This window comes from Rhineura floridana, chromosome 14 (genome assembly GCF_030035675.1).
Source record: "Rhineura floridana isolate rRhiFlo1 chromosome 14, rRhiFlo1.hap2, whole genome shotgun sequence".
NCBI lineage: Eukaryota > Metazoa > Chordata > Lepidosauria > Squamata > Rhineuridae > Rhineura > Rhineura floridana.
In genome coordinates, this window is record NC_084493.1 from 17,637,089 (window position 1) to 17,664,427 (window position 27,339).

Genomic DNA, 27,339 nt, shown 5'->3' on the forward strand with positions numbered 1-27,339 from the left:
TGTCAGCTCTCCAATAGATTCTCCTTTCCCCAAACTTTGCTTGTGCGGTAATCCTTGTTATCTCAATTAGCTCTGTGTCTCAGTGCAGCCCCATGTGTGTGCAAATGGAGCCGGCTAACAGGCCCTCCTCAGTGTTCTGCCTCAGGGACCCACCATGTGGTAAGGCCTTCTCTGTCGTGGCACCTCTGCAATGGGTTTCCTTCACCTCTGAGATACAGCTGGTGCTGACTCTTTTGTTGTTGTTAATAGCCACAATTTTGGAAATGGTTAGTGTACAACTTGGGATATTTATAGATGGGCTCTGCAATTACAGACTGATTTAGTTTTACCTGCTGATATGTTTATATTCTGTATTCTGCTTGGTTTAATATGTTTTATCATGTCCCACTTTGCAATCATGTGATGAATGATGAGATATACACATTTTACAAGAACAAATAACCATTGGGTACATGGTAGGCCTGAGGAAAGTGCATGAAATTCCTGTGTGATTCAGTGGAAAGAGATTTGGCAGATTAAGCATTTTTGCAGAACAGCAGTTCAGGGGAAGGGTCACTGTTGTCTTGCCCTGCCCATGAGTAGGAGTCCATGGGGCAAAAATGATGCCTGAAGTTCAATAGGGTAAGGCTGGAGTTGCAGGACCTTGGATAGCTCCAGGCAGCTGATTAGTTCCATCAAGAGCAATTCAATTATCCATGTGATTAGATTAGAGTAGAGATGCACTGGCTGGCCCTGCCTCTTCCATCAAGTCTTCAAGTCTCATGGTGAACGGGGGGGGGGGGACAAAAGTCTGCAGCAGAGAGCTAGTAATATTTCTTCGTTTTAAACCCTGATCGTGCAGGGCTCTAAATTGTGCAGGGAGTCTCCCCATACAGATGCTCATCTACTAAAGTGGGTGGTGGTGACAGGGGCGTGTTGAACAGGATAGAGCTAGCTAGCATATCGCGACTCTCCTCCTCATTCCACAAGAGGAAGAGCACCTGAATGAAACTAAGTTCTGCAGCTCAACTGAGACCCTCTTAGGCTAGCTTGCTCCTCGCAAGCTCAACCCCATACCTGAAGAATGGAGAACCTTGAAGGGTCAGTTCTACAGCCCGGAGTCTAGCACTCCATCCTCTTCCAACTTGTGCATTTTCTGTGCTGGTGAAGAGGTGCTGAGGAACATGAGAGCTTTACTGTAGCCCCTCCAGATATGGGACCTCATGTTCCTCAGTGACAGTCTCTTAGATTTATTTATTTATTTATTTATTTAATTACATTTCTAGACCGCCCTATAGCAGAAAGCTCTCAGGGCGGTGTACAACAAATAAAATCACAATTAAAATATGAGCAAGTGTGGAAAAATATATATATATATAGTACAATTATAAAACATTAATAAAATTACCATTGAGATTTAAATTAAGATCATATTAAGTTTAGAATGTTAAATTAAAATATTTAAAAATTTACAAAATTTAAAAAGCCTGGGCGAAAAGGTAAGTTTTTACCTGGCGCCGAAAAGATAACAGAGAAGGCGCCAGGCGTATCTCGTCTGGGAGGGCATTCCATAGTTCGGGGGCCACCACCGAGAAGGCCCTAGATCTAGTTGTTGATCTCCGGGCCTCTTTATGGGTTGGGACCCGGAGAAGGGCCTTCGACGTCGAGCGTAGTGAACGGGTAGGTACATAGCGAGAGAGGCGCTCCATCAGGTATTGCGGTCCGATGCCGTTTAGGGCTTTATAGGTAAGAACCAACACTTTGAATCTGGCCCAGATGGTGCTGAATCTGGGGGGCTGTCCCAGTTTGAGGGTTTCTTGCCTCAAGTGGCTCATGGCCAACAGCCTCCAGTTGTTCTCTTCTCTCCGTATTAATCTCACATCAACTTTGTGAGGTAGGTTAGGCTGAGAGATAGTAACTGGCCCAAGGTCACCCAGGGAGCTTCATGGCTAGTGGAGATTTGAACTCTGGTCTCCAAGGCCCATCTAACACTCTAACCATTGCATCACACTGGCTCTCAATCAAGCTCTGTGTTGGTGTTGATTGCTTGTGCCACTGTTGCTCCAGCTGCAGCTGGCTTCTCAACCACTCATTTGGGGAGTGTCTTCTCCGTCTGTCTTGCACAAAAGTACATGCCGGTGTTTTCTGTGACTGTTTTACCCCATTGCAATCGGAAATAGTCACTTGTTCCTAGGTGTGTTTCTTTGGGAAGGAGCGGTGGTTGAATTTCCAAATAGTTATCTCCTCTGGCTAATTGTTGTGGATGGGTACAGGATAGGTGAAACCAAACTACATTTCACAGCATCGACACAATGATATACATGGATACAGCACTCCATCAGTGTGAATGGGCAAGCATTGCAAATTGGTGCTCTGCAAAAATCTGTCCTGCAGATCTTTGACAGTTTTCTTCCTCTGCAAAAGAAGCTACTTGTGTGTTTTTTTCCTGCCTCGGGGCATGTGAGACTTTCATTGGAAAGTTAGTTACTGTGGAGTTTTGATGTTGGGAGATGCCCACGGGTGGTTGACCAGTTTTTCTTTCCAGTAAACATTTCTTCGGCACACTTCAGCCTCCCCAGCTGCCTGTACTTCCGGATCCGAAAAAGACCCATGGGAGGACTTCACCTTATTATAGCCCCATTCACACTATACATTTAATACAATATTATAACACTTTAAACAGTCATGGCTTCCCCCAAAGAATCCTGGGAACTGTACATTGTGAAGGGTGCTGAGAGCTGTTAGAAGACCCCCTATGCCTCTCACAGATCTGCCATTCCCAGAATGGTTTAACAATTAATCCTTTTCCCCTGGGAGCTCTGAGAATTGTAGCTCTGTGCAGGAAATAGGAGTCTCCTTACAACTCTCAGCACCCTTCACAAACTACAGTTCCCAGGATTCTTTGGGGAAAGTCATGACTGTCAAAGTGGTATAAGACTGCTTTAAGTGTATAGTGAAGATGGAGCCTAGGTCTTCTTTTGGTTTTTCGTTGAAACACAGGCATTCAGGAAGGTTGCAAAAGGCAAACCACTGGTGAGATGATTTGTAGGATGAAAGGAAGGACACTCAGAAATGTTCCTCAGGCACCTCAAAAGTGCATCAAAAACCCTTCACCTCACCCATGAGAACTTCACAAATGTTTGTCCTCTTTGAGAATTGTTGTACGCATTCTTTTTTCTTATTAATTGAGGAAGAACAAGCAAGAAAAGAAATATGCCAGGAAAATTTTTAGTACAGCCCTACTACAAGCTGGGAGAACCTCGCAGAAAGCAAACTCCCCTCCCCCCCTCCGATCGCTCATCAAGAGAGCTCTTAAATATTGAGCCGATTTCAAATCCAGCTGAGGGAAACTTAACCCTCATTAAAGTTAATATAGCTCACCCCTGCCATTGTCAGTTAGGGGAAAATAGCTGGGCAAGGATGTAGGCTTGTTTTATGCTGAACTTGCAAATAGGGGCAGGCAGCAGTGTTTTGTGGACCAGGCTGGGCTTCCCAGTTGTCAGTCATTGCAACAGATACATCTACGAGACTGTCAGATTTGGAATAATGCATAGAATGTGAATGTCAGTCACGGCACAGAGAGCAAGTATGATTCAGTGGACAGAGATTTGGATATGGCCTCATGAGATCAAGGTTTGATTCTCTTTCATTCTTTTGCATTGGCTCATCTTGGACAAGCCACTCTGCCAGTTTCAATTCCCCACATATAAATTGGGAGAAATAGTTGCCCTCTTCACATCTCTGCACTTGTTGCAAAGATGAATGGCACATAAAAGATTTTTTTTTTAAAAAAAAATCACATTTAAAGTGTTATATAAATGATGCTTGAAAATGGTCTTGAATAAAGGCTGTCCATATTGAATTGAGGAGTCTTGTTGCATTGTCACACGGAAATGCTTCAGGCTGAATTACTGTTTTTGTGCTCTGTGGATGTCAGAGGAGGTATCTCTGTTCTCCCTTCTCTGCTGCAGTTCCACTGACTTCCCTGTTTCTTCCTGCTTTGAGATTTTCAGACATCACACTTTTTATATCAACCAACCAACCAATCAATGTTGGCATGGAATCTGTCATTTGATAGGGTACAATCCTGTTTGTATCTGTAAGACTGCAATCCTAATCCCTCTTACCTGGGGGTGAGCCCCCTTAAATTCAATAGCACTGTAAATCCTCTCTTACAACGTCTCTTCCCTTTTGTATCCTGAACAGATGTGTGTACATAATTGTTGTTGCGCTTTTGTGGGGTTTTTTTGAGGGCAGGTTGTTAATTTTAGTTTTTTTTTTAATTTTAATTTTAATGTAATTTGTACTTGGTTTCATTGATTTCACTGTAACATTTTGTAACCTACCCTAAGACCATTTTGTGAAGGGTGGACCATAAGTACAAACAAATACATAAATAAACTGAGGGTCCGATAATTTGGTTTGTAAGAACATAAGAACATAAGAAGAGCCTGCTGGATCAGGCCAGTGGCCCATCTAGTCCAGCATCCTGTTCTCACAGTGGCCAACCAGGGGCCTGGGGGAAGCCCGCAAGCAGGACCTGAGTGCAAGAACACTCTCCCCTCCTGAGGCTTCTGGCAACTGGTTTTCAGAAGCATGCTGCCTCTGACTAGGGTGGCACAGCACAGCCATCACGGCTAGTAGCCATTGATAGCCCTGTCCTCCATGAACTTGTCTAATCTTCTTTTAAAGCCATCCAAGCTGGTGGCCATTACCGCATCTTGTGGGAGCAAATTCCATAGTTTAACTATGCGCTGAGTAAAGAAGTACTTCCTTTTGTCTGTCCTGAATCTTCCAACATTCAGCTTCTTTGAATGTCCATGAGTTCTAGTATTATGAGAGAGGGAGAAGAACTTTTCTCTATCCACTTTCTCAATGCCATGCATAATTTTATACACTTCTATCATGTCTCCTCTGACCAGCCTTTCCTCTAAACTAAAAAGCCCCAAATGCTGCAACCTTTCCTCATAAGGGAGTCGCTCCAGCCCCTTGATCATTCTGGTTGCCCTCTTCTGAACCTTCTCCAACTCTATAATATCCTTTTTGAGATGAGGCGACCAGAACTGTACACAGTATTCCAAATGCGGCCGCACCATAGATTTATACAACGGCATTATGATATCGGCTGTTTTATTTTCAATACCTTTCCTAATTATTGCTAGCATGGAATTTGCCTTTTTCACAGCTGCCGCACACTGGGTCGACATTTTCATCGTGCTGTCCACTACAACCCCGAGGTCTCTCTCCTGGTCGGTCACCGCCAGTTCAGACCCCATGAGCGTATATGTGAAATTAAGATTATTTGCTCCAATATGCATAATTTTACACTTGTTTATATTGAATTGCATTTGCCATTTTTCCGCCCATTCACTCAGTTTGGAGAGGTCTTTTGGGAGCTCTTCGCAATCCCTTTTTGTTTTAACAATCCTGAACAATTTAGTGTCGTCAGCAAACTTGGCCACTTCACTGCTCACTCCTAATTCTAGGTCATTAATGAACAAGTTGAAAAGTACAGGTCCCAATACCGATCCTTGAGGGACTCCACTTTCTACAGCCCTCCATTGGGAAAACTGTCCGTTGATTCCTACTCTCTGCTTTCTGCTTCTTAACCAATTCCTTATCCACAAGAGGACCTCTCCTCTTATTCCATGACTGCTAAGCTTCCTCAGAAGTCTTTGGTGAGGTACCTTGTCAAACGCTTTTTGAAAGTCTAAGTACACTATGTCCACTGGATCACCTCGATCTATATGCTTGTTGACACTCTCAAAGAATTCTAATAGGTTACTGAGACAGGACTTTCCCTTGCAGAAGCCATGCTGGCTCTGCTTCAGCAAGGCTTGTTCTTCTATGTGCTTAGTTAATCTAGCTTTAATAATACTTTCTACCAGTTTTCCAGGGACAGAAGTTAAGCTAACTGGCCTGTAATTTCCGGGATCCCCTCTGGATCCCTTTTTGAAGATTGGCGTTACATTTGCCACTTTCCAGTCCTCAGGCACGGAGGAGGACCCAAGGGACAAGTTACATATTTTAGTTAGCAGATCAGCAATTTCACCTTTGAGTTCTTTGAGAACTCTCGGGTGGATGCCATCCGGGCCCGGTGATTTGTCAGTTTTTATATTGTCCATTAAGCCTAGAACTTCCTCTCTCGTTACCACTATTTGTCTCAGTTCCTCAGAATCCCTTCCTGCAAATGTTAGTTCAGGTTCAGGGATCTGCCCTATATCTTTCACTGTGAAGACAGATGCAAAAAATTCATTTAGCTTCTCTGCAATCTCCTTATCGTTCTTTAGTACACCTTTGACTCCCTTATCATCCAAGGGTCCAATCGCCTCCCTAGATGGTCTCCTGCTTTGAATGTATTTATAGAATTTGTTGTTGTTGGTTTTTATGTTCTTAGCAATGTGCTCCTCAAATTCTTTTTTAGCATCCCTTATTGTCTTCTTGCATTTCTTTTGCCAGAGTTTGTGTTCTTTTTTATTTTCTTCATTCGGACAAGACTTCCATTTTCTGAAGGAAGACTTTTTGCCTCTAAGAGCTTCCTTGACTTTGCTCGTTAACCATGCTGGCATCTTCTTGGCCCTGGCGGTACCTTTTCTGATCTGCGGTATGCACTCCAGTTGAGCTTCTAATATAGTGTTTTTAAACAACTTCCAAGCATTTTCGAGTGATGTGGCCCTCTGGACTTTGTTTTTCAGCTTTCTTTTTACCAATCCCCTCATTTTTGTGAAGTTTCCTCTTTTGAAGTCAAATGTCAGAAGTCAGTGATTTCAATTCTGACCCATATTCATTACAATCAGAGCTATTTCCTTTCTGCTGCAGTTTGGATTCTGCCAAATGCTACATTATTCATCTTGCTGTCTGTTATTTAACATAATTTACATAATGATTTGTGTAACTTTCGTAACTTACATTAATTTCAATGTAAAAGAAATGGCAAAACAATATAAAAAACCCTGTTAACTGTGTATTGTTTGCAGACTTAAAAACAAAAATAACAGTGGCGATAGGAACAACTGCAAATGGAATTTGGTTGAATGATTTCTGTTCCTGACGACAGAAGAACAGATGAACTATAGCAAGTTTTGCTTCCTTTTCAGTTTTTTTTCCTGAATTCTCTGACATCTCTGTTAGTAATCCACTAATGTATTTTAAATTGTAAAGGTTTCATTTAAAAGGCAGCCGCCAACTAACCAACCCCCCCCCATATCAGGGTAGATTATACATTAGGCACATAGGAAGCTGTCTTATATTGAACAACATCACTGATCTATCTAGCTCAACCTTGTCTCCACTGTCTGTCAAAGGCTCTGCATGGTTTCAAACAGGAGACTCTCCCAGCCCTACCTGGACATGCCGGAGATTGAATTAGAGACCTTCTAATTAGCCAAGGACATTGACCATATTAAGAACTTCCTGACAGCGACCAACAAACTCTTAACTACATTGGTGGAAACCTGTAGTAAACACTTTCTTCCACCTTGCTCTGTATCACAGGGCATTCAAACACAGGCAAGGCCAATGATAGTTAAACATTCAGGAAAGTCAAAACAGAGAAGAACTGGATCATCAAGGACTTCCTTGCGAAGGAACAAAGGTAATACCATCAAATTGAACAAGAATATCAAACATCCGAAGTTCCAACGCTATAGAAAAATGAATTTTAATAAATTGTTTAAGGCGCTAGGAGCTTCTTCTTCTTCAAAGAAGATCGAGAGAACACATCCTGTGCCACAGTCCATCCATGGAGAGGACGTTGCAGCCGCTTCCCCCAGAGAGAATGACAACGCTCCTTTTTTGCCTTCCTCACCTTTGCCAATTGCTACTCCATCGCAACAACAAATTTCTGATCTGCGAGCTCTTTGGCCTTCTGCCCTTAGTGATGTTGTACCGGAGCAGATACGAACTACTGCTTTAAAATTCACCTTTTGAGAACTCTTGAACGTGTTTTGCCTGGTTTCTTTTTTCTTAAAGACATAGTTCATATAGAATATCTTTATTATAATTTAACCACAGCTCGTGCTGTAGTATCCTTTAATTCTCGTGAAAAAGCTGGATTGCTACTTCAAAATAAATGGTTCCTGCAATCGCTTGATATAGAAGTAACGAGATTTTTTGAAAATACAGCTCCTGTACAGCCCCTTACTAGCAGCTTCTGTAAGACCATTCAGCGTCCATTAACAACACCAGAGCCAGCTTTTGTTTGGGACTTAATTGAGTTGGATTCTATACATGATCTTCCTTATCCTCTGCCCCCTCAATCTCTGTCGTCGATTCGCTGGAATGATAAATATGGGGAGGATTTTTGCGCTTTGAACTTGGCTTCACCTGTAACCAATGATTATATTAACACTCTGCCCACAGCAAACACCAACCCTAACCTTTCTAATACCGTCCAGGTCTTCGACGGGAAGGATTACTCAGCGCTAATTCCTCCTATGGCACCATTATCCAGTTTACCATCTTACTGGATTGATATGGGACACTTGGATAATAATGAAGTAGACTCTCTTCAAACGGCTCATACCTATAAGGGTCCTTCTTCAAACTTTAAACAAACATATCCATCAAATATATGTTGTCCCAACCCCAGTCTAGAGCACAATGCATTTTTGCCGGATGAATTCTCGATGATTTTCAATAACTCCTTTTTGCCGGACTCAATACTTCCATGATCTGTCTCAGTGACACAACTGGCAAAACCTTGACTAAAAGTAATCCCTGAGTACAATGGAGGACGATCATCCATAGGGATGAATGAGGAAATAGTGGAGGGGATTCAGGGGGTGGCCATCGATGTTCTGGTCGGGGGAGACATGGCCCAGGGAGACAACTACTTAATTTATTTATTTATTTATTTATTTAATTAAGCTTATATACCGCCCGACTAGCAACAGCTCTCTGGGCGGTGAACATTAAAAATACAATAAAAATAACACAAAACTGTACACAAAACTGTACAGTCTAAAATCAAAATATAGTAATTTAGAATTAACAGGAATTAAAATGCCTCAGAGAAGAGAAAGGTTTTAACCTGGCGCTGAAAAGATGATAGTGTCGGCGCCAGGCGCACCTCCTCAGGAAGACCATTCCACAGTTCGGGGGCCACCACTGAGAAGGCCCTAGATCTTGTCACCACTCTCCGGGCTTCCCTATGAGTCGGAACCCGGAGGAGGGCCTTCGTAGTAGACCGTAGTGTACGGGCCGGTTCATATCGGGAGAGGCGTTCTGACAGATATCGTGGTCCTGCGCTGTATAAGGCTTTATAGGTAAGTACCAACACTTTGAATCTGACCCGGAAGCATATTGGAAGCCAGTGCAAACGGGCTAGCACAGGTGTTATATGCTCAGACCGCTTAGTTCTTGTTAGCAGTCTGGCCGCCGCATTTTGCACTAGCTGTAGCTTCCGAATCGTCTTCAAAGGTAGCCCTACATAAAGCGCATTGCAGTAGTCCAGACGCGAGGTTATCATAGCATGTACCACTGATGAGAGGTCCTCCTTACTCAGATAGGGACGTAGCTGGGCTACCAACCGAAGTTGGTAGAACGCATTCCGGGCCACCGAGACTACATGAGCCTCAAGTGTGAGGGAAGAGTCTAAGATGACTCCCAGACTACGCACCTGTTCCTTTAGGGGGAGTGTAACCCCATCCAGGACAGGGTATATATCCACCATCCGATCAGAGAAACCATCCACCAACAGCATCTCAGGCTTGTCAGGATTGAGTCTCAGTTTGTTAGTTCTCATCCAGTCCATTGTCGCAGCCAGGCAACGGTTCAGCACGTCGACTGCCTCACCTGAAGAAGATGTAAAGGAGAAGTAGAGCTGCGTGTCATCAGCATACTGATGACAACGCACTCCAAAACTCCTGATGACCGCCCCCAGCGGCTTCATATAAATGTTAAAAAGCATGGGAGACAGAACCGAACCCTGCGGGACCCCACATTGGAGAACCCACGATGTCGAGCAATGTTCCCCAAGCACTATCTTCTGGAGACGACCCGCTAAGTAGGAGTGGAACCACTGCCAAGCAGTGCCTCCAACTCCCAATTCCGCAAGCCTCTCCAGAAGTATACCATGGTCGATGGTATCAAAAGCCGCTGAGAGGTCAAGGAGAATCAACAGAGTTACACTCCCTCCGTCTCTCTCCCGACATAGGTCATCAAACAGGGCGACCAAGGCAGTCTCAGTGCCAAAACCAGGCCTGAACCCCGATTGAAATGGATCTAGATAATCGGTTTCATCCAATAGCGCCTGGAGCTGGTCAGCAACCACACGTTCCAGGATCTTGCCCAGGAACGGAACATTGGCTACTGGTCTGTAGCTGCTGACATCCTCTGGGTCCAAGGAAGGTTTTTTCAGGAGTGGTCTCACTGCCGCCTCTTTCAGACAGCCAGGGACCACTCCCTCTTGTAAAGAGGCATTAATCACTTCCTTGGCCCAGCCAACTGTTCCTTCCTTGCTAGTTTTAATTAGCCAAGAGGGGCAAGGATCCAGTACCGAAGTGGTTGCACGAACCTGTCCAAGCACCTTGTCCACGTCCTCGAACTGAACCAACTGAAACTCATCCAACAAAACATGACAAGACTGTGCTCCGGACACCTCAGTAGGATTAACTGCTATTAAATAGGAGTCTAAGTCCCGGCGAATGCATGAGATCTTATGCTGGAAGTGTTCAGCAAATTTATTACATCGAGCTACCGATGTATCTGCCGTATCTTGTAGGCCTGGATGAAGTAGGCCACGAACCACTTTAAAAAGCTCCCGTGGGCGTGAGAGAGATGACTGAATAGTGGCGGTGAAATGTTGTTTTTTTGCCGCCCTCACCGCTCCTACATAGAGCTTAGTAGAAGCACGAACCAGCTCATAATTGCATTCGTCAGGAGTTCGTCTCCATCTCCGCTCAAGCCGCCTCCTGTCTTGTTTCATCGCTCTCAACTCTGGAGTATACCAAGGAGCTGTATGAGCTCTACATAGGAGAGGGCGCGCAGGAGCGATCGTGTCAACAGCCCGGGTCATCTCTGTATTCCACAGATCGACCAGGGCTTCGACAGGAGCGCCAGTCTTATCAGCCGGAAAAACCCCCAGAGCCTTTTGAAAACCTTCAGAATTCATTAGTCTCCAGGGGTGGACCAATTTAATAGGTCCCCCACCCTTGCAGAGGGAAAAGGCTACTGAAAGTCTAAACTTCAGCAAGCAATGATCTGTCCATGACAACGGGAGAGATGTAAAACTCCCCACATCCAGATCACTATCCCCATGTCCAGTAGCAAAGACCAGGTCAAGAGTATGCCCCGATGTATGTGTTGGGCCACTAACATATTGAGACAGCCCCATGGTTGTCATGGCGGTCATGAATGTTGAGATCTCCCAGTACTAATAGTCTGGGGGATCTCAACAGTATCTCCGAGACCACTTCCGTCAGCTCAGTTAGGGAAGCCATTGGGCAGCAAGGTGGGCGCTACACCAAAAGGATTCCCAGTCTGTCCCTCTGGCCCAGCACAAGGTGCAAACACTCCAGACCAGTGATTGCATGGACATGGTGCTTGGTGAGTGAGATGGAACTCTTATAGACCACAGCAACCCCACCTCCCCGACTCTCAGATCTACCATGATGCTGAACCAGATACCCCAGTGGGCAGAGCTGGGAGAGACTAACTCCTCCCTGTTCGCCCACCCAGGTCTCGGTTATGCATGCCAGATCAGCCACCTCGTCCACAATCAAATCATGGACGAGGGAGGTTTTATTATGTACTGATCTGGCATTAAAAAGCAGCAACTGGAGATCTGAGAGTTGGCTGATAGGACAACCAACAACCCTGTGGGTATGAGAAGGACCAGAACGCGGCACAGCCACTACATGTCTGGGCTGCGTTCTCCTTACCTGGCACGTCCCTCTCATATCACCATACCTCCCTCTACCCGTCACTACAGCAATTGGGGCCCCCTCAGGTCTCCCCTCTTGATGATAAAATCTCTTCCCGAGGCACATGATAAACTATAAATACAAAAAACTCATATACATAAAAATACACATTCACTCACAACATACACTCATATAACACCCATTCATCCACTTCAAACCCACACAGAAGACACAGTCCCGTATTCTGTGCGCCCAAACACCAGCTCTAAGACCGTTCTTCTTCCCACGTGTAACGCCACCTGGGGCCTGGTCCTGCAAGGTGCCCACGTGCAGAGCAGGAGCCCAAGAAGGAGAGAGCAGAGATGTTGACCAAGCAGCAGCAGCAAAGGAGGCAGATGGCTCTCCCTCCCTGGGCGGTGATGGTCCTCTTCCCTTGCAGGCACTGGATTGTGAGTTTCCCTCCTCAGAGTCTCCTGTAGGGGATCGCTAACCCTTGGAATAGTGCCTCCCGGAGCCTTCAGGTAGTAGCAATCAACTTTGTGGCTTCTGTTCCAAAGCAGGGAGGCGGAGTTCTGACCTTCCTGGGATTCACAATGACTTGGGAGTCTCAATTCAGGGCTGCTGTATGCCAAAGCGTCTGGAGTGGCTAAGTATGAAAGCTTGGGTGGTCCTAAGACACCTGTGGCTCTCCAATAACAAGAATTGATTTTGATTTTAATATTTCTACCCCGCCTTTCAGCCAAAAGGCCCTCAAGGCGGCTTACAAAAGATCACCAATATAATTGAACCAAGAGGGAACCCAACAGAACATTGGTAACCCTCAAGCTGTCTTCCCATTCAGATAACCTGGATAGCCTTGGTGACAATCCCCCCGGGTTAAAAATGCTGCTTGTAAATGCCAGGTCAGTGAATGGTAAAACCAGTGCCATCCAGGAATTGATTCTGGATGAACATGCTGACCTGGCGTGTATTACAGAGACCTGGTTGGATGAGGCTGGGGGGGTTAATCTCTCCCAGCTCTGTCCTCCTCGGTTCTCTGTATATCAGCAGGCTAGACCCGGGGGTCGGGGAGGCGGAGTCGCAGTGGTCTTTCGAGATACCATTCACCTGGCCAGGTATCCTCTCCCACAGTCCTCAGGATTCGAATGCGTTTATTTGAAGTTGGGTGCCCGGGACAGAATAGGGATTCTGTTGGTGTACCGCCCACCCCGCTGCCCAACTTCCTCCCTTCCTGAGCTAACCGGGATAATCTCAGAGTTGGTATTGGAGTCCCCTAGGCTTGTAGTATTGGGCGACTTCAATATCCATGCTGATGTTGCCCTTTCTGGAGTGGCTCAGGATTTCATGGCCTCCATGACAACCATGGGTCTGTCCCAAGTAATATCAGGCCCCACTCACGCCGCTTGTGATACCTTGGACCTTGTCTTCTGTGTTGGATAGGATATTTGTGATCTGGGGGTGGAGGAACTCTCATTAGTTCCGTTGTCATGGACAGACCACTACCTGGTCAGGTTCAGACTTACTGGGACTCAGAACCTCTGCAGGGGTGGGGGACCGATTAAAATGGTCCGCCCCAGGAGACTGATGGATCCAGATGGTTTCCTGATGGCTTTTGGGGACTTTCCTGTCACCGCAGCAGGTGATTCTGTCGAAGCCTTGGCCGACCTCTGGAATGAGGAAATGACCAGGGCAGTAGACACAATCGCTCCTAAGCATCTCCTTCCGCGGATCGGAGCTAAATCTGCCCCTTGGTTTACTGGAGAGCTGACAGCGATGAAACGCGAAAGAAGGAGAGTAGAGCGACATTGGCGGAAAACTCTGAGCGAATCAGACCAAAAACGGGCTAGAAGCTATTTAAAGACCTATTCCGCAGCAATGCGGGCTCAGAAGAAATCTTTCTTCTCCGCCACCATTGCATCTGCTAGCTCTCATCCTGCGGAACTGTTCCAACTGGTCAAGAGTCTTTTAAGTTCTGACCCACATGAATATGATGCTGACCACTCAACAGCCCACTGTCACGAGTTTGCTCGATATTTTGCAGATAAAGTCGCTCAGATTCGCTCTGACTTAGATGCCAAAATTAATACAGTCTCTGTGGATGTAACTTCGGCCTCTACTTGTATAATTAGAATGGATTCCTTTCAACTTGTTCAACCCGAGGATGTGGACAAAATTCTTGGAGAGGCGCGTCCTACCACCTGTATGTTAGATCCTTGCCCATCCTGGCTTTTAAAAAATGCCAGAAAGGGACTGGTCGAGTGGGTCAAGGAAGTGATCAACGCCTCTCTACAACAGGGCAGATTACCACCCTGTCTAAAGGAGGCTGTAATAAGACCTTTGCTGAAAAAATCCTCCCTTGACCCCTTATTATTAGGTAATTATCGTCCAGTCTCCAATATTCCTTTCTTGGGCAAGATAATAGAACGAGTGGTAACCGCCCAGCTCCAGAGATTTTTGGATGAGACGGATTATCTAGATCCATTTCAATCTGGTTTCAGGCCCGGCTATGGGACTGAGACGGCTTTGGTCGCCTTGGTGGATGACCTACGCAGGGAACTGGACAGGGGGAGTGTGTCCCTGTTGGTTCTACTGGATCTCTCAGCCGCTTTCGATACCATCGACCATGGTATCCTCCTGGGTCGCCTCGCTGGGATGGGACTTGGAGGCATGGTGCTACGGTGGCTCCAATCCTTCCTAGAGGGGCGAACCCAGAAGGTGGTTATGGGGGATACCTGCCCGACCCCTTGGCCATTGACCTATGGGGTCCCCCAGGGTTCAGTCCTGTCCCCCATACTATTTAATATCTACATGAAACCGCTGGGAGAGGTTATCCGGAGTTTTGGGGTTCGGTGTCACCAATATGCGGATGACACCCAACTCTATTCCTCCTTTCCACCTAATGAAACCAAGGAAGCCGTCCAGGTCCTAAACCGCTGCCTGGTATCAGTGATGCTGGATGGGGATGAACAAGCTGAAACTAAATCCTGACAAGACAGAGGTGCTCCTTGTCAGTCGGAGGGTGGATCAGGGAATAGGGATTCAACTTGTGCTGGACGGGGTTACACTCCCCCTGAAATCTCAAGTTCGCAGCTTGGGAGTACTCCTGGACTTGACTTTGAGCCTGGAGGCGCAGGTCTCTGCTGTGGCCGGGAGTGCCTTTGCTCAATTAAGATTAGTGCGCCAGCTGCACCCGTTCCTTGACCTGTCAGACTTGACTACGGTAACACATGCCTTAGTTACATCCCGATTAGACTACTGTAACGCGCTCTACGTAGGGCTGCCTTTGAAGACTGCTCGGAAACTTAAATTGGTACAAAGAGCGGCAGCCAGAATGTTAACTGGAGCTGGGTTCAAAGAACATACTATTCCTTTGCTTTACCAGCTCCACTGGCTGCCAATCTGTTTCCGGGCACAATTCAAAGTGCTGGCTTTGACCTATAAAGCCTTATACGGCTTAGGTCCAGGCTATCTGTTAGACCGTGTCTCCCTCTATGAACCTGCCCAGATTTTAAGATCATCTGGTGAGGCCCTCCTTGCTATTCCATCTTTCTCGCAAGTTTTTCTTGCCGAGACACAGAATAGGGCCTTTTCGATGGCTGCCCCTAGATTGTGGAATTCCCTCCCTAGCGAGGTTCGGTTGACTTCCTCGTCCTTTCGCGCCCAGGTGAAGACTGTTTTATTTAGGCGGGCTTTTAACTGAAAGTGTTACAGTTTTAATCTATTTGATTTAATTTATTTTTAATTGTTTTTAACATGCATATTGGTTGTTCTGATTGTTTCTTGTTTTAATTGTGAGCCGCCCTGAGTTCCTTGGAAGAAGGGCGGGGTATAAGTATTTTAAATAAATAAATAAATAATTCTACATGCAAAGCATATGCTCTACCAGTGAGCTATGTCCCCCAAAAAACACGCCACCTGCCCTTTGGCACATCTTAACTATCCTCAGATTAGGGGGTGGAGGATTTCCAATGAACACAGGAAACTGCCTTATGTCAGGATCACTGGGTCCCAAACCCTGAGAACCAGCTCTTGTAAGGCAAACAGCAGTTGCAAATCTTACCAAGGCTGAAAAACCAACCCTGAAAGGGAGTATGCTATCACCACTCCTTCTGTCCAGCAGTTTGGGCCGGAGACTCCTAAACCTTATGTTAAACAGACATCCCTGGGATTCTAAAGAAGCAAGAGCTAAATACTGCTCCTTGGAGTCCTAGGCCAAACAATTAAACCATAATGGCTAAGAAGGCCAAGATGATAGATGGAGGCCATGTTCACAGCATGCATTTATTCCACGATTATTCCACTTTAAACAGCCATGGCTTCCCCCAGAGCATCCTGGGAAGTGTAGTTTGTGCAGGATGCTGAGACTTGTTAGAAGACCCATATTGTCCTCATAAAGCTGCAGTTTTCAGAGTTCACTGGGAAGAGGGACTGACAGTTAAACCACTCTGATAATTGTAGCTCTGTGAGGAGAAGAGTATCCTACCCAGAGCTTGGAAAAGTTACTTTTTTGAACTACAACTCCCATCAGCCCCAGCCAGCATGGCCACTGGATTGGGCTGATGGGAGTTGTAGTTCAAAAAAGTAACTTTTCCAAGCTCTGACTACTCTCAGCATCCTTCACAAACTACACTTCCCAGGATTCTTTAGGGGAAGCCATGGCTGTTTAAACTAGAATAATAGTGAAATAAATGTATGCTGTGAATGTGGCCTTAGTACCAAGGCTTACCTGAAAGAACACACACCGTTAATTAGAGGTGGGTTTATTAAAAATAGCTAATTAAGCATAAAAAGACCCCAAAGTTACAGAGATAAAACACCATCAACAGTAAAAGAGCTGCGAGAATCACAAATCAAGATAAAACAAAAAAGAACTAACTAAGCTTAGCTCTATACAAAGCAGCATAGCTTAGGAACAGTGAGGATCCTGACCCCGCTGGGAACAGAAACACACATCACCTAGATGTAACAATCATCAGGGAAGATGTGGAGTACCAGGACAATGACAGGTTAACTTTCTATGGAACAAAGCTAGCAACTAGATGGAAGCCTGAGGACCAATCAAGAGGCGCCCTGGCTGGAATTTTCCGGTGCTTGTTCACTATGGTGCAGGTGCAGGGTCACTGCTAAGTGGAGCTAGTGACCTTGAGCCATCCTCTCATCAGATAACACAGGTGGCTGCAGCATGAGCTCATTTCTCTCCTACATGAGCACATGCTTCTCCCCGCGACAAGACCTTAGCCACAGTTCAACATGGTGGAGCCATGTTCTTAGGCCAGAGAGACAGGATGTCTTGACACCTTATCGTGAGCCAGATCATTGAGCTCAGTATTGTCCACACTGACTGGCAGTGACTCTCCAGGGTATTAAACAGAGGACATTCTAAAGAATTATAATTATGAGAAATTCATATCAGAAAGTCACACTTGCGATGGGCAACCAAAGCCACACCTGCACCATACATTTAAAGGATTATTAAGCCTCTTTAATCATTCATGGCGTCCTCCAATGAAACCTGGAAACCGTAGTTTGTTAAGGGTGCTGAGAGTTGTTATTCCCCTCAGAGAGCTACAATTCCCGGAATGGTTTAACAATCAGTCCCTCTTCCTAGGATACACTGGGAACTATAGCTCTGGGAGAGGAATGGGGTCTCCTAACAACTCCCAGTCCCTTAACAAACTATAAATTCCCAGGATTGTTTAGAGGAAGCCATGGCTCTTTAAAGTGGTGTAAGACTGCTTTATAGTGCAGATGGGCCCCAAGTATTTGCTTTCTCAATGGAGATCCATGCAAGTCAGCTGTTGGATTTGGGGGAGGAGGGGCTTGGCTGGGGGTGGGGGTTGTTGATTGGCTTGCTACCATCAATGCTGCAGCTCCAGTATACAAGCCCTTGAAGGTAGGCCCTGCATTTTCTGTTGCAGCAGTTTTACCCTGCAGAATGAAAGGAGCATAATGCATCTGAAGTGGGCTTCAAAGGGAGCTCTTGAGCCTATCAACTTCCTAAGTACCCGTCAGTCCAAGTTGCAAGGCATGCTTTTCTTTCTTTTGACAGACGCTGGAAGAAATGGAGAGGGAGAGAAATGTGGTAGATGCCTTAGGGAAACGGCCTCCTCTCCTCTCTCTTCTTCCCTTTGTTTGTTTTCTGTATGGTCTAGAATTGCCTTGCCATCCTGCCTTTTTGTTGTTGTTGTTGTTGTGTTGTTTATCATGCTAAACATATCAGATAATTGAATGCTAATGCGTCTGTATGGATCACTAGGCGTAAATACACCTGGACAAATCAATTTCCTTGCTACCCTGTGAGAGCCCAGTCTTGGGCGCTCTGCTTGCATTTCCATTGCATCTTCTTTGCATGCCACTTAGCAGCTGGTGTTTGGCACTTCATTTTGCAGCCTGCAACCCAAGTGCAACAAGGACACTGGGGTGGGGGACCCAAGAAGGACTTGGGAGGAGAAGGACTTAGTTTTCTGCATTTCTTCTCCAATGTGCCAGGGTTTCCAGGTGCATCTGCAGATCAGCCATGCCCAAGTGCTTTGCTCTCTGCACCCAGAAGAGGGAGCCATTTGTTTGTTAAGTACCACCTATGCATCTGGCCAAAAGGAGGCATTGCAGTTCACTGAATCATCCACACTATACATTTAAAGCATTATGATGTCACTTTAAACAGTTATGGCTTCCCCCAAAGAATCCTGGGAATTGCCTTTTGTAAAGAGAACTCAGAGTTGTTAGAAGACTCCTGTTCCTCTCACAGAGCTACAATTCCCAGAGTTCCCTGGAAGAGGAATTGATTGATAAACCATGCTTGGAACTGTAATGAATTACATGTTACCTAATTTTGCCACAGGAGGAAACAGTGCTGTGTGCGACAAATACAGGGTGGAAAAGAAAACAATATCTTTTTACACCCCTATTCTCATCTGAGGAGATGAGGATAGGGCAGGAATTGAATCCTGACACCCTGCGGTGTTCACACGTAATGTTAAACAAGTGTACAGTTACCTGTGTCCACAATAGTTGAGGTCTACAAATTACCAGGTGTACACTCTTTCACACAAACCCTTTCACCTGTGTAGAGGACAGCTTGTACCTGGATTCAGAGTAATGTGTGGCGAAGCCTATAATTAACAAGTTATCTGTGAGTGTACTGCAAGGATTCCTGTGATATTCCTCTTTGCATGTAAGAGGAGGAAGCTCCCTCCTTTTCATGGGGAGGGGGACAGGACTGTGTGCACACAATGTGCATGTTATGGGAACATGATTACCTCTGCTTCCCTACTTTGTGTGTGTGTGTGTGTGTAAGCACAGTTGTGCACCATAGGTGCAGAAGCTTTACAGATCACGACCCTAGATCACATGGAGACTTCATTCTCCCATAACAAATGAAATGGATTCAAAGGTAGCCCTGATTCCTGGGCACTTGTGACCATGGGATGAGTCTTTCCGAGCATGTCCATTCCTTTGCCAAGCAGGAAGGAGTCTTTCTGAAAGGACTTAAGGGCAGAGGGTCTTGACTTTGTGAAGAAAATTCTTGTCTGGAAACGATGCGATCTTGATGCTCCTGCTCATTGCAGTGGCCCCACAGATTATGTGCTGCCTGATGTGTGGGCTAGGGCAAGATGGCAGCACACAATAACATATAGTGCACCCCCATTTTACAGATGTAGAAAGTCTGAGGTACGTAGGTCATCAGATGTATGAGGTCCATAGCATTAAAATGGGACGTTTTGCACTCAGACCCTGGCAAATTTGGAAACCTTTGTGGACCTTTGCTTCTGCTCTGCAGTAGAGAATCTGGGATTATCTTCACCGCTAGCTCTTTAAAAAAGCAATGAAACAGCCGAAGAATGAGAGAATGATGGCAAAGTGTTTTTTTTTCCACACAACTTTAGGCGAGGGTCCTCCTGGGTCAGGTCCTGGGCTTGTTGAAATGGTGCCGTGCCCGAGGGGAGATAGCCCAGTTGTAGCCTCGCTTGGGTTGCTCTTTATCGCACTGATAAATGTGATTCTGCAGTCCCTTTGAAGCTGTCAGCCCAGCTCTGATATCCACAGAATAATGAGACAAACTAAAGTGACAGATCTATTTCGGTTTCTCTTCTTTTAAAACATGCCTGTCGGATTGCCCTGGGCTCGTGGAGATTGTTATAATAAAGGGGCACTCAGCATCCCAAATGCCTGGCACTGCTCTAGCAGAAACACTTCTTGACCAACAGACAAATTGAAAATACGGATTTGCTGTTTACGGGCATGATGGCTGATTACTTCCCAGCCAAGTAAACACCTCTCAAGTCTGCAGACAAGTGTGTATATGGGAGTTACAAAATGTTGGGGTGGGGAAGCAGGATGTAGCCTAAGGAAGAGAAACATGTGTCCCTCTAGGTGTTGCTGTACTACAGTTCCCATCATCTCTGTTCATTGGCCGTGCTTCCTAGGGCTGATGGGAGTTGGAGTCCAACATCATCTAGATCAGCCTTGCCCAACCGCTGGGTCCCCAGATGTTGCTGGATTACAGTTCCCATCATTCCTGACCATAGGCCATGCTGGCTGGGCTGATGGGAGTTGTAGTCCAACAACATCTGGGGGCCCAAAGGTTGGAAAAGTCCAATCCAGATCAATCTGTGGGGCGTGACCTGCAAGTGTGTTGTGAAGCCTGTACGAGTGGGTCACAGGCTTTATCAGTGAATGCCAAATAATAATTGCTTTTAATCTTTAAATGGTATGCTGAATACTTCTTTACAATTATTTGTTCTGCTGGCATATTATAATGCTGTGTTGATGCTTGTAATTGAATGTCAGAAAGGCTCAAGTTTTACATTTAAACACCACTGTCTGGGGGCAGTTCCAGAGATGGTTCGCCACAAGGTGCTTGTACAAGTTGTTTTGAGTGACTGTTATAACTCACCTCATGTGCCAAAAGTGCAATCAGATTATTGGTGTTCTTACATTCTCATTAAAAAAGTCTGTGAATAACTTCATATTACCTAAAGCCTACTTCATTTGAACAAATTCCACATTCATAAAGACGTTAAATTTTGGATGCCTCCAGTAATGGTTATAAAATAGGCAAAACTGCAGTTAAAATGCATGAATATTGATGGCTGTCAAAGACCAAAATTCATGTCACAATAGATCAATGGGTCGCCACATCAAGTAAATTTGGACCTGTGGGTTGCCATACCCAAAATGTTGGGAACTGGATGACCACAGATACCCTATCCCTGACTAGACCATGGAATTTGCAGTCAGGACAATGGAGCATTGGATTAAAGGATCTAGCCAAATGGCAGATCCATACACATATGTATGCATCATTTATTGACTGTCCAGTGGAGCAACGGGGTGGAGAGATCGTGACTGAGGTTTATAATATTCTCCATGGTGTAGCAAGAATGGAAAGTGCGAAATTATCCTCCCACTCTCATGACATTAGAACCCCAGAACTTCCAATGATGCTGACTGGTGGGAGATTCAGGACAGACGAAAGGAAGTATTTCTGCTACAGTGCATAATTAAGCTATGGAATTTGTTGCTACAAGACATAGTTCATTACAGCCCCTAGCTTAGATGGCTTGAAAAGGGGATTAGACAAATTCATGGAAAATAAGGCTTTCAATGGCCACCTAGTCATGAAGGTTATATGCTACCTCCAGGATCAGAGCCAGGATATCCTTGAATGCCATTTGCTGAAGAGCAATGTCAGAAGGCTGATAACAAAGATAAGAAGAGTCTGCTAGATCAGGCCAATGGCCCATCTAGCCCAGCACCCTGTTCTCTCAGTGGCCAGCCAGATGTCCCAATGGGAAGCACACAAACAGGACCTGGGTGCAAGAACAACTCTCCCCTCCTGCAGTTTCTAGCAATGGGCATTTGGAAACATACTGCCTCCAATCGTGGAGGGAAAGCATAGCCATCATGGCTAGTAGCCATCGATATCCATGAATTTGTCCAATTATCTTTTAAAGCCATCCAAGTTGGTGGCCATCACTGCCTCCTGTGGGAACAGCATGAAGTGGGATGCTGGACTAGATAGGCCTTAGACATGATCCAGCAGTAGCCATCGTATATTCTTAGGACCAGATGATGATTTTCACTTGCACCAGGTTTATGGGTTAGGACCTGAGTAAAGCTGATATGGATGTGCCAAGCAATTTTGTTTGGGGGCTCTTCTCTGGTTGCCCCCCACTTTTTGGAGGCTAGTCAAAGGGCAATAAAGGTTGGCCTTCTTGATGGTGACCAGTGGCAGCTGGTGGCTCCATGTGAGTGGGCAGTGGAATTCGCTCCCTGTTTCAGTCCAAACTTTCAAGGAGTTGTCCAAGGTGATCAGCACTAAAACCCAGAGCAGTTTCCACTGCCCCACTGACATGGAACCACCAGCCACTGCTGGTGGTGACTTTGGAACACCAACTCCAGTGCCTTTTCCTGGCCTCACCTACATGGAGTTTTAGGTGCCAGGTCAAGATAGCTGTTGTTTGCACCTGCAGTTAGTAACTGATGCTGATTGCTTTTATTGCTGTGTTAATTTTTTATGTTGTGAACTAATAAAAGTTTCCTTGTGTTTTGTTCATCTCTCTCTCTCTCTCTCTCTCTCTGCTCTTTTTGTTGTGCTGCTGTTGTTTTGTTTTACCAACCTGGTGTTTTTATTAGTACAGGCATACCCCACTTCAACGTACGCAATGGGAGAGTGTACTTTAAGTGAAAATGTACTTAAAGTGAAGCAATTATCTTCACTTGTACTTCACACAATCACCACTAGATGGCAGCGGCGTCATGCCAAAAAAGTGTCCGTTATTGCAAAGCGCGCATACTTTAAGCGGGGTATGGGGACGTATGGAGCATGTATTTTATAGCGAGGCTACTTTAAGTGAAGCTACTTTAAGCAGGGTATGCCTGTATTTTATAATTGGGTGTATTCAACTAAGTCCTATTCAGCATAGAACCATTGAAGTTACAGTTACAGAAAAGAGCAAGTGGTCTTTAGGAATAAATGGAGGCCCTGACAAATTTGAGAATAGCTGTCAGGGTGTCTTGGAAATATATGAATAATGACATCCCTGAGGAATATATATGGAGAAAGAAAAAGTGAAAAGTAGACTGGGACAGTTTCAGGTAGTTATGACTGTGGGTAGGTAATGTGTTAGTGGGAAGGGGTTGGGGAACCAAAGAACGTTGCGGGGTTATGGCAAAGAGTTGGAGGAAGGGCTGGACATGCCTCTGAATGCCAGCTGCTGGGAAATACAAGTGGAGAGAGTACTGTTGTGCTCAGGCCTTTGCTTTCGGGATTCTCATAGGCACCTGGTTGGCCACTGTGAAAACAGGATGCTGGACTAGATGGGCCATTGGCCTGATCCAGTAGGGCTACTCTAGTGTTCTTCTGAATTCCATCAGCTCCAGTGGGGAAGGTTAATTTAGGATATAGGAGGCTACCTTATGCTAAGTCAGGCCATGGCTCCATCACGCTTAGGGTTGCTTCTGAATAGTCCTGGGCTCCTGCTGGGAAGAAGGGTGGGATATAAATCTAATAAGAAATAAAATAAAATATATAACAGTTGCTGGGGATCATGAGTTGGGGTGGTGGTTGCTGTGCCTTTGCCCTCCTTGAGGGTTTCACAGTTGGTTGGCCACTGTGAGGACAGGATGCTGGCCTACATGGGCTTGTGGTCTGATCCAGCAGGGTCTTCTTAATGCTTTTATGGGTGAAAGAAGGAAACAAGAGTTTTTTCTGGTGCAAATTTTATTTATGGCAAAATAAAATTGCAAAAGCAAGAAAAATACTTTATAAGTACACCTTTTTTCCTACTAAATCTTAGCTTTGCTATTGGGACTATTGCCCAGTTAAATAACTCAGTTGATTAATTATCTGGGTGTTAGCTGGCCAATCAATTAACTAATTAGATCTGCGTACATTTGCAAATAATGGGGGAGCGCATACTTTCTTTGGGTTCAATTCAGGCTGAGTGAGTTGAACATAATTCCCACTGAAATTAGTGGAGCTTAAGACATGACTTACTTATCTCATTGATATCAATGGAGCTTAATTTCAACTCATTCTGCATCCAATCCATACACAGTAAATTTTCCGACTGATTATGAATTGTACTTTTTACTTTTATTTCTTGTATTGTGTTTTACTCTATTACAGACATGGCATATCAGACATCTTCTTAGAAGAGGTATTCCCCATTCTCTCTCTCTCTCTTTTAAGATGACACTTGCCTTCAGCAGTTCTTCTAAGACTGGTGCAATCAATGTGGTACCCTCCAGATATTTTGTACTATAACTCCCATCACTCCAGCCAGTAGAGTATGATGGGAGTTGTAGTCCAACACATATGGGGGGCACTACATTAGCTGTTCTATATAGTTAGATTAAAAATAAATCTGCTGATGGATTAGATGCACATTTTTCAGTCAAAATGTTTTTAATCTATTCATCTAACCAATGAAACAACTAAACATTGCATCCCTGATTTATGGTGGTGTTCTGGTTTAACATGTATATCGCCTTTCAGTATACAAAGAAATGTGCAACACTATAAATGTGAATCTATCAAACATAAACAGTATGGGGGAGTAATGTGGACAACTCCTCTTTCAGGGAACATATCTGAAAGTTCTCTTGTGATCCTACCCCAACATTCACTTTCCATCATGGCAAATCCCCTGTTTCCTTGGCAAATCCAGATGGCATGAGTTTGGTTTATGGAAAGAAGCTTATGCATGGCCAGTTTGGGTCATGTTGAAAGCAGGATAGTAAAGCAAAGCTTCCTCCTGTACAGTTGATCACTGAGTCTACCTTCTGACAAGTCCTCTGGATGGAAATACAGGACTATCTTGTAGGTCTAAAGCAGGGGTTCCCAGACTGAGGTCTATGGACCACCAATGTCCACAGGCTTCATTCAGGTGGTCCATAGCATGTCTGCAGTAAATTTTCATATTGATTATTAATCGTATTTTTACTTTTATTTCTTGCATTTTACTGTTTGAGTTTTATGGAATACAAAATGTCACGCAATAAAATGCAATATATAAGGAATAAAAGGAGCAATAAAAATACAATTGAAAATCATACGGCATCTAGCACAGTGCATTACAATGGCTACAACAGGCAGAGGAATCATTAAGAGGTCTGCCAAGATCACTGGCAATTTTCAAGCAGTCCATGGTGGGGAAAGATTGGGAACCACTGGTTTAAAACCTTCTCCTCTCTCCACAGACACATAGAATTTTGGAAGAATTTGCAGACACTGAATGCCGTAGATATGGAGCTGTACACAGGACTCCAGAGACTGTGAGTATGTTTGATAAGTTCCTTCCGTACATACCGTCTTGTGTGTTAAGATCAGCAGAGGGGGGCTTTTTGTAGTTCTACCATCCTAAGATGTTTTGGGAGGGTATAGCAGCCTGGGAGAGGGCATTCTCTGTGGCAGCTCCTAAGCTATGGAATTCGCTCCCCACAGAAATGTGCTTGGCACCTTCATTGCCTAGCTTTCATCGTATGCTGAATACACACCTCTTCACTAGGGATGGGGGAGAAACTCGATTCAGTTTGCATTTCAAGTTCAATTTACCGAATTTGCACTTTCTGCAATAATATGAGAACCGAAACACTGCCATCCTTCAAAGTTCGCACATCTGAATTTTGTGATGCAGTCGTCCCACTAAGCAATGTTTACAAAAATGCATAGACTAGGGGAAAGTGTGCATCAAAATGAATCTATCTGGGAAACTAACAGATAAACTTGTATTATATTAGGAGAAATGGCTTGCAAAAAGAGGCATATTAGTCAACACTGCCTACAAAAATGTGTTTATTAGGAGAAATTTGCACTAAAATGCCTATTGATTTTCATGAGGATTATTTTTTAAAAGAGCAGATTGCTGCAGAATTGGAGTGCTTCCCTTGAAAGGTTAGGGGTAAGTTCCAACCTGGCCATCTGATTGAAATCAAGGGTTCCAGCTCTAAAAATGCCATTTGCTTACAAAAACAAAACAAAACACCCTCCATCTGATCACAGGTCAGCAGAAAACAGGAGAGACTCTGCTGAGCTTTTCCAGAAATTAGGCTTGTTAAGCAAGTGTCCTCTGAAGGAATTCTCCATGAAAGCATCTTAAATTGCTTGTTCAGATCTTGTCCAGATTTTGTGATGGCATGGAGCTGTAGGTTTTGTTTGCTCTTGCTGACTTAGCTCCGTCACAGGTGGAAAAGGATCCTTCTTTGCTATTCTTATGCTGGGTGTATGCGTTGTGTTGGGAATATCCAGAATTAGAATGCGGATCAGGAGGCTGTTGGTTCTAATCCTGGTTATCTCAGTGCAACATAGTTTTCCTCTATTTGAAGGAATCTTCTGTTTGAAGGGTTGTCCAGTCCAAGTCTGGTTGAAAGACAACGGACGCTGAGAACAGGGGGCCTCAAAGCTGCCCATCATCAGCACCTGGACAGCAGACTGAGCAGGCACACTCCGGGCTGGCCCTGCCATTAGGCAGAGTGAAGCAGCAGATGTTAGGGTCCAGCAGCAAGTGCAACCTTTTGTAGGACAGAGCTGTATATGTGCTGCACAGCCTGTTGCCCCCAGGTGTGAAGGAAGCAGTGGTGGCTGCTGCCCATTGGGACTGGTAGGGCGGAAGGCAGGGAGCCCAACAGCAGGTGGAGTCAGAGCCAATGACAGGTAGAGGCAACTAAATCTAGTGTTGTCTCCAACCTCTTCCCTGCTGAGTTCTGCAAGAGTAACGCTGAGAGTAATGAGGAGGAAATTGACAGCCAGAGCCACCCCCTGGACTGGTTGTAAGTAAGAAGACAGGCAGGCAGGTGCTGGCTAAGGGCAGACAGAGGTTGCTAGAGCAGGGCCCCATTTGCCCTAATGGGCAAGCCTCCACTGGATGGAGGATGCTATCACGGTCACCTGGGCTAGAGAAAGATCCCACCACCAGTCTTTTTGGCATTGGTCATGGAACAGAGGGGACATCATCTTGCCTCCAGCCTCTGATATTTTCATGTTTCTCCTGAGTGGTATCCACATCCCTGGCAACGCATAAGTGGTGACTTTACCCAAGGTCCCATCTGCACCATATACTTAAAGCATTATGATAACATTTTAAATAATCACAGCTTCCCCCAGGGGATCCTGAGAACTGTAGCTAGTCAAGGGTGTGGCGAGCTGTTAAGAGACCCCTGTCGGTCTCACACAGTTACCATTCCCAGAGTGGTTTAACAATCAAGCCCTCTTCTCAGGGAACTCTGGGACTGATAGCTCTGTGAGGGGAAGAGGATTCTCCAAACAACTCTTAGCACCCTTAGCAAACTACAGTTTCCAAGACTCCCAAGACTGTTAGTGGTAGGATACAGCTTTAAATTTAAGGTGCTGGGGAGGCCCTAGGAGGGAGCATAAATCAATCGCCTTTTCCATACACTTTATGGATTTCACTCTTATTTATTTATTAACTAAATATATATCCTGCCCTTCCTCCTAAAGGAGCCCAGGGTGATAAACACCAAGCACTGAAAC

The 27,339-nt window shown here is 45.1% G+C and overlaps 1 protein-coding gene across 2 annotated transcripts in view; it reads left to right on the forward strand.

The window, feature by feature from the left end:
• The window catches only part of NTRK3 (neurotrophic receptor tyrosine kinase 3), a 554,024-nt gene that overhangs the window by 113,313 nt on the left and 413,372 nt on the right, over positions 1–27,339 (forward strand). For both annotated transcript variants that reach the window (XM_061595098.1, XM_061595099.1), the window contains exon 2: positions 25,050–25,124. In XM_061595098.1, the coding sequence (XP_061451082.1) occupies positions 25,050–25,124 (75 nt within the window). The remainder of the gene's footprint in view (positions 1–25,049; positions 25,125–27,339) is intronic.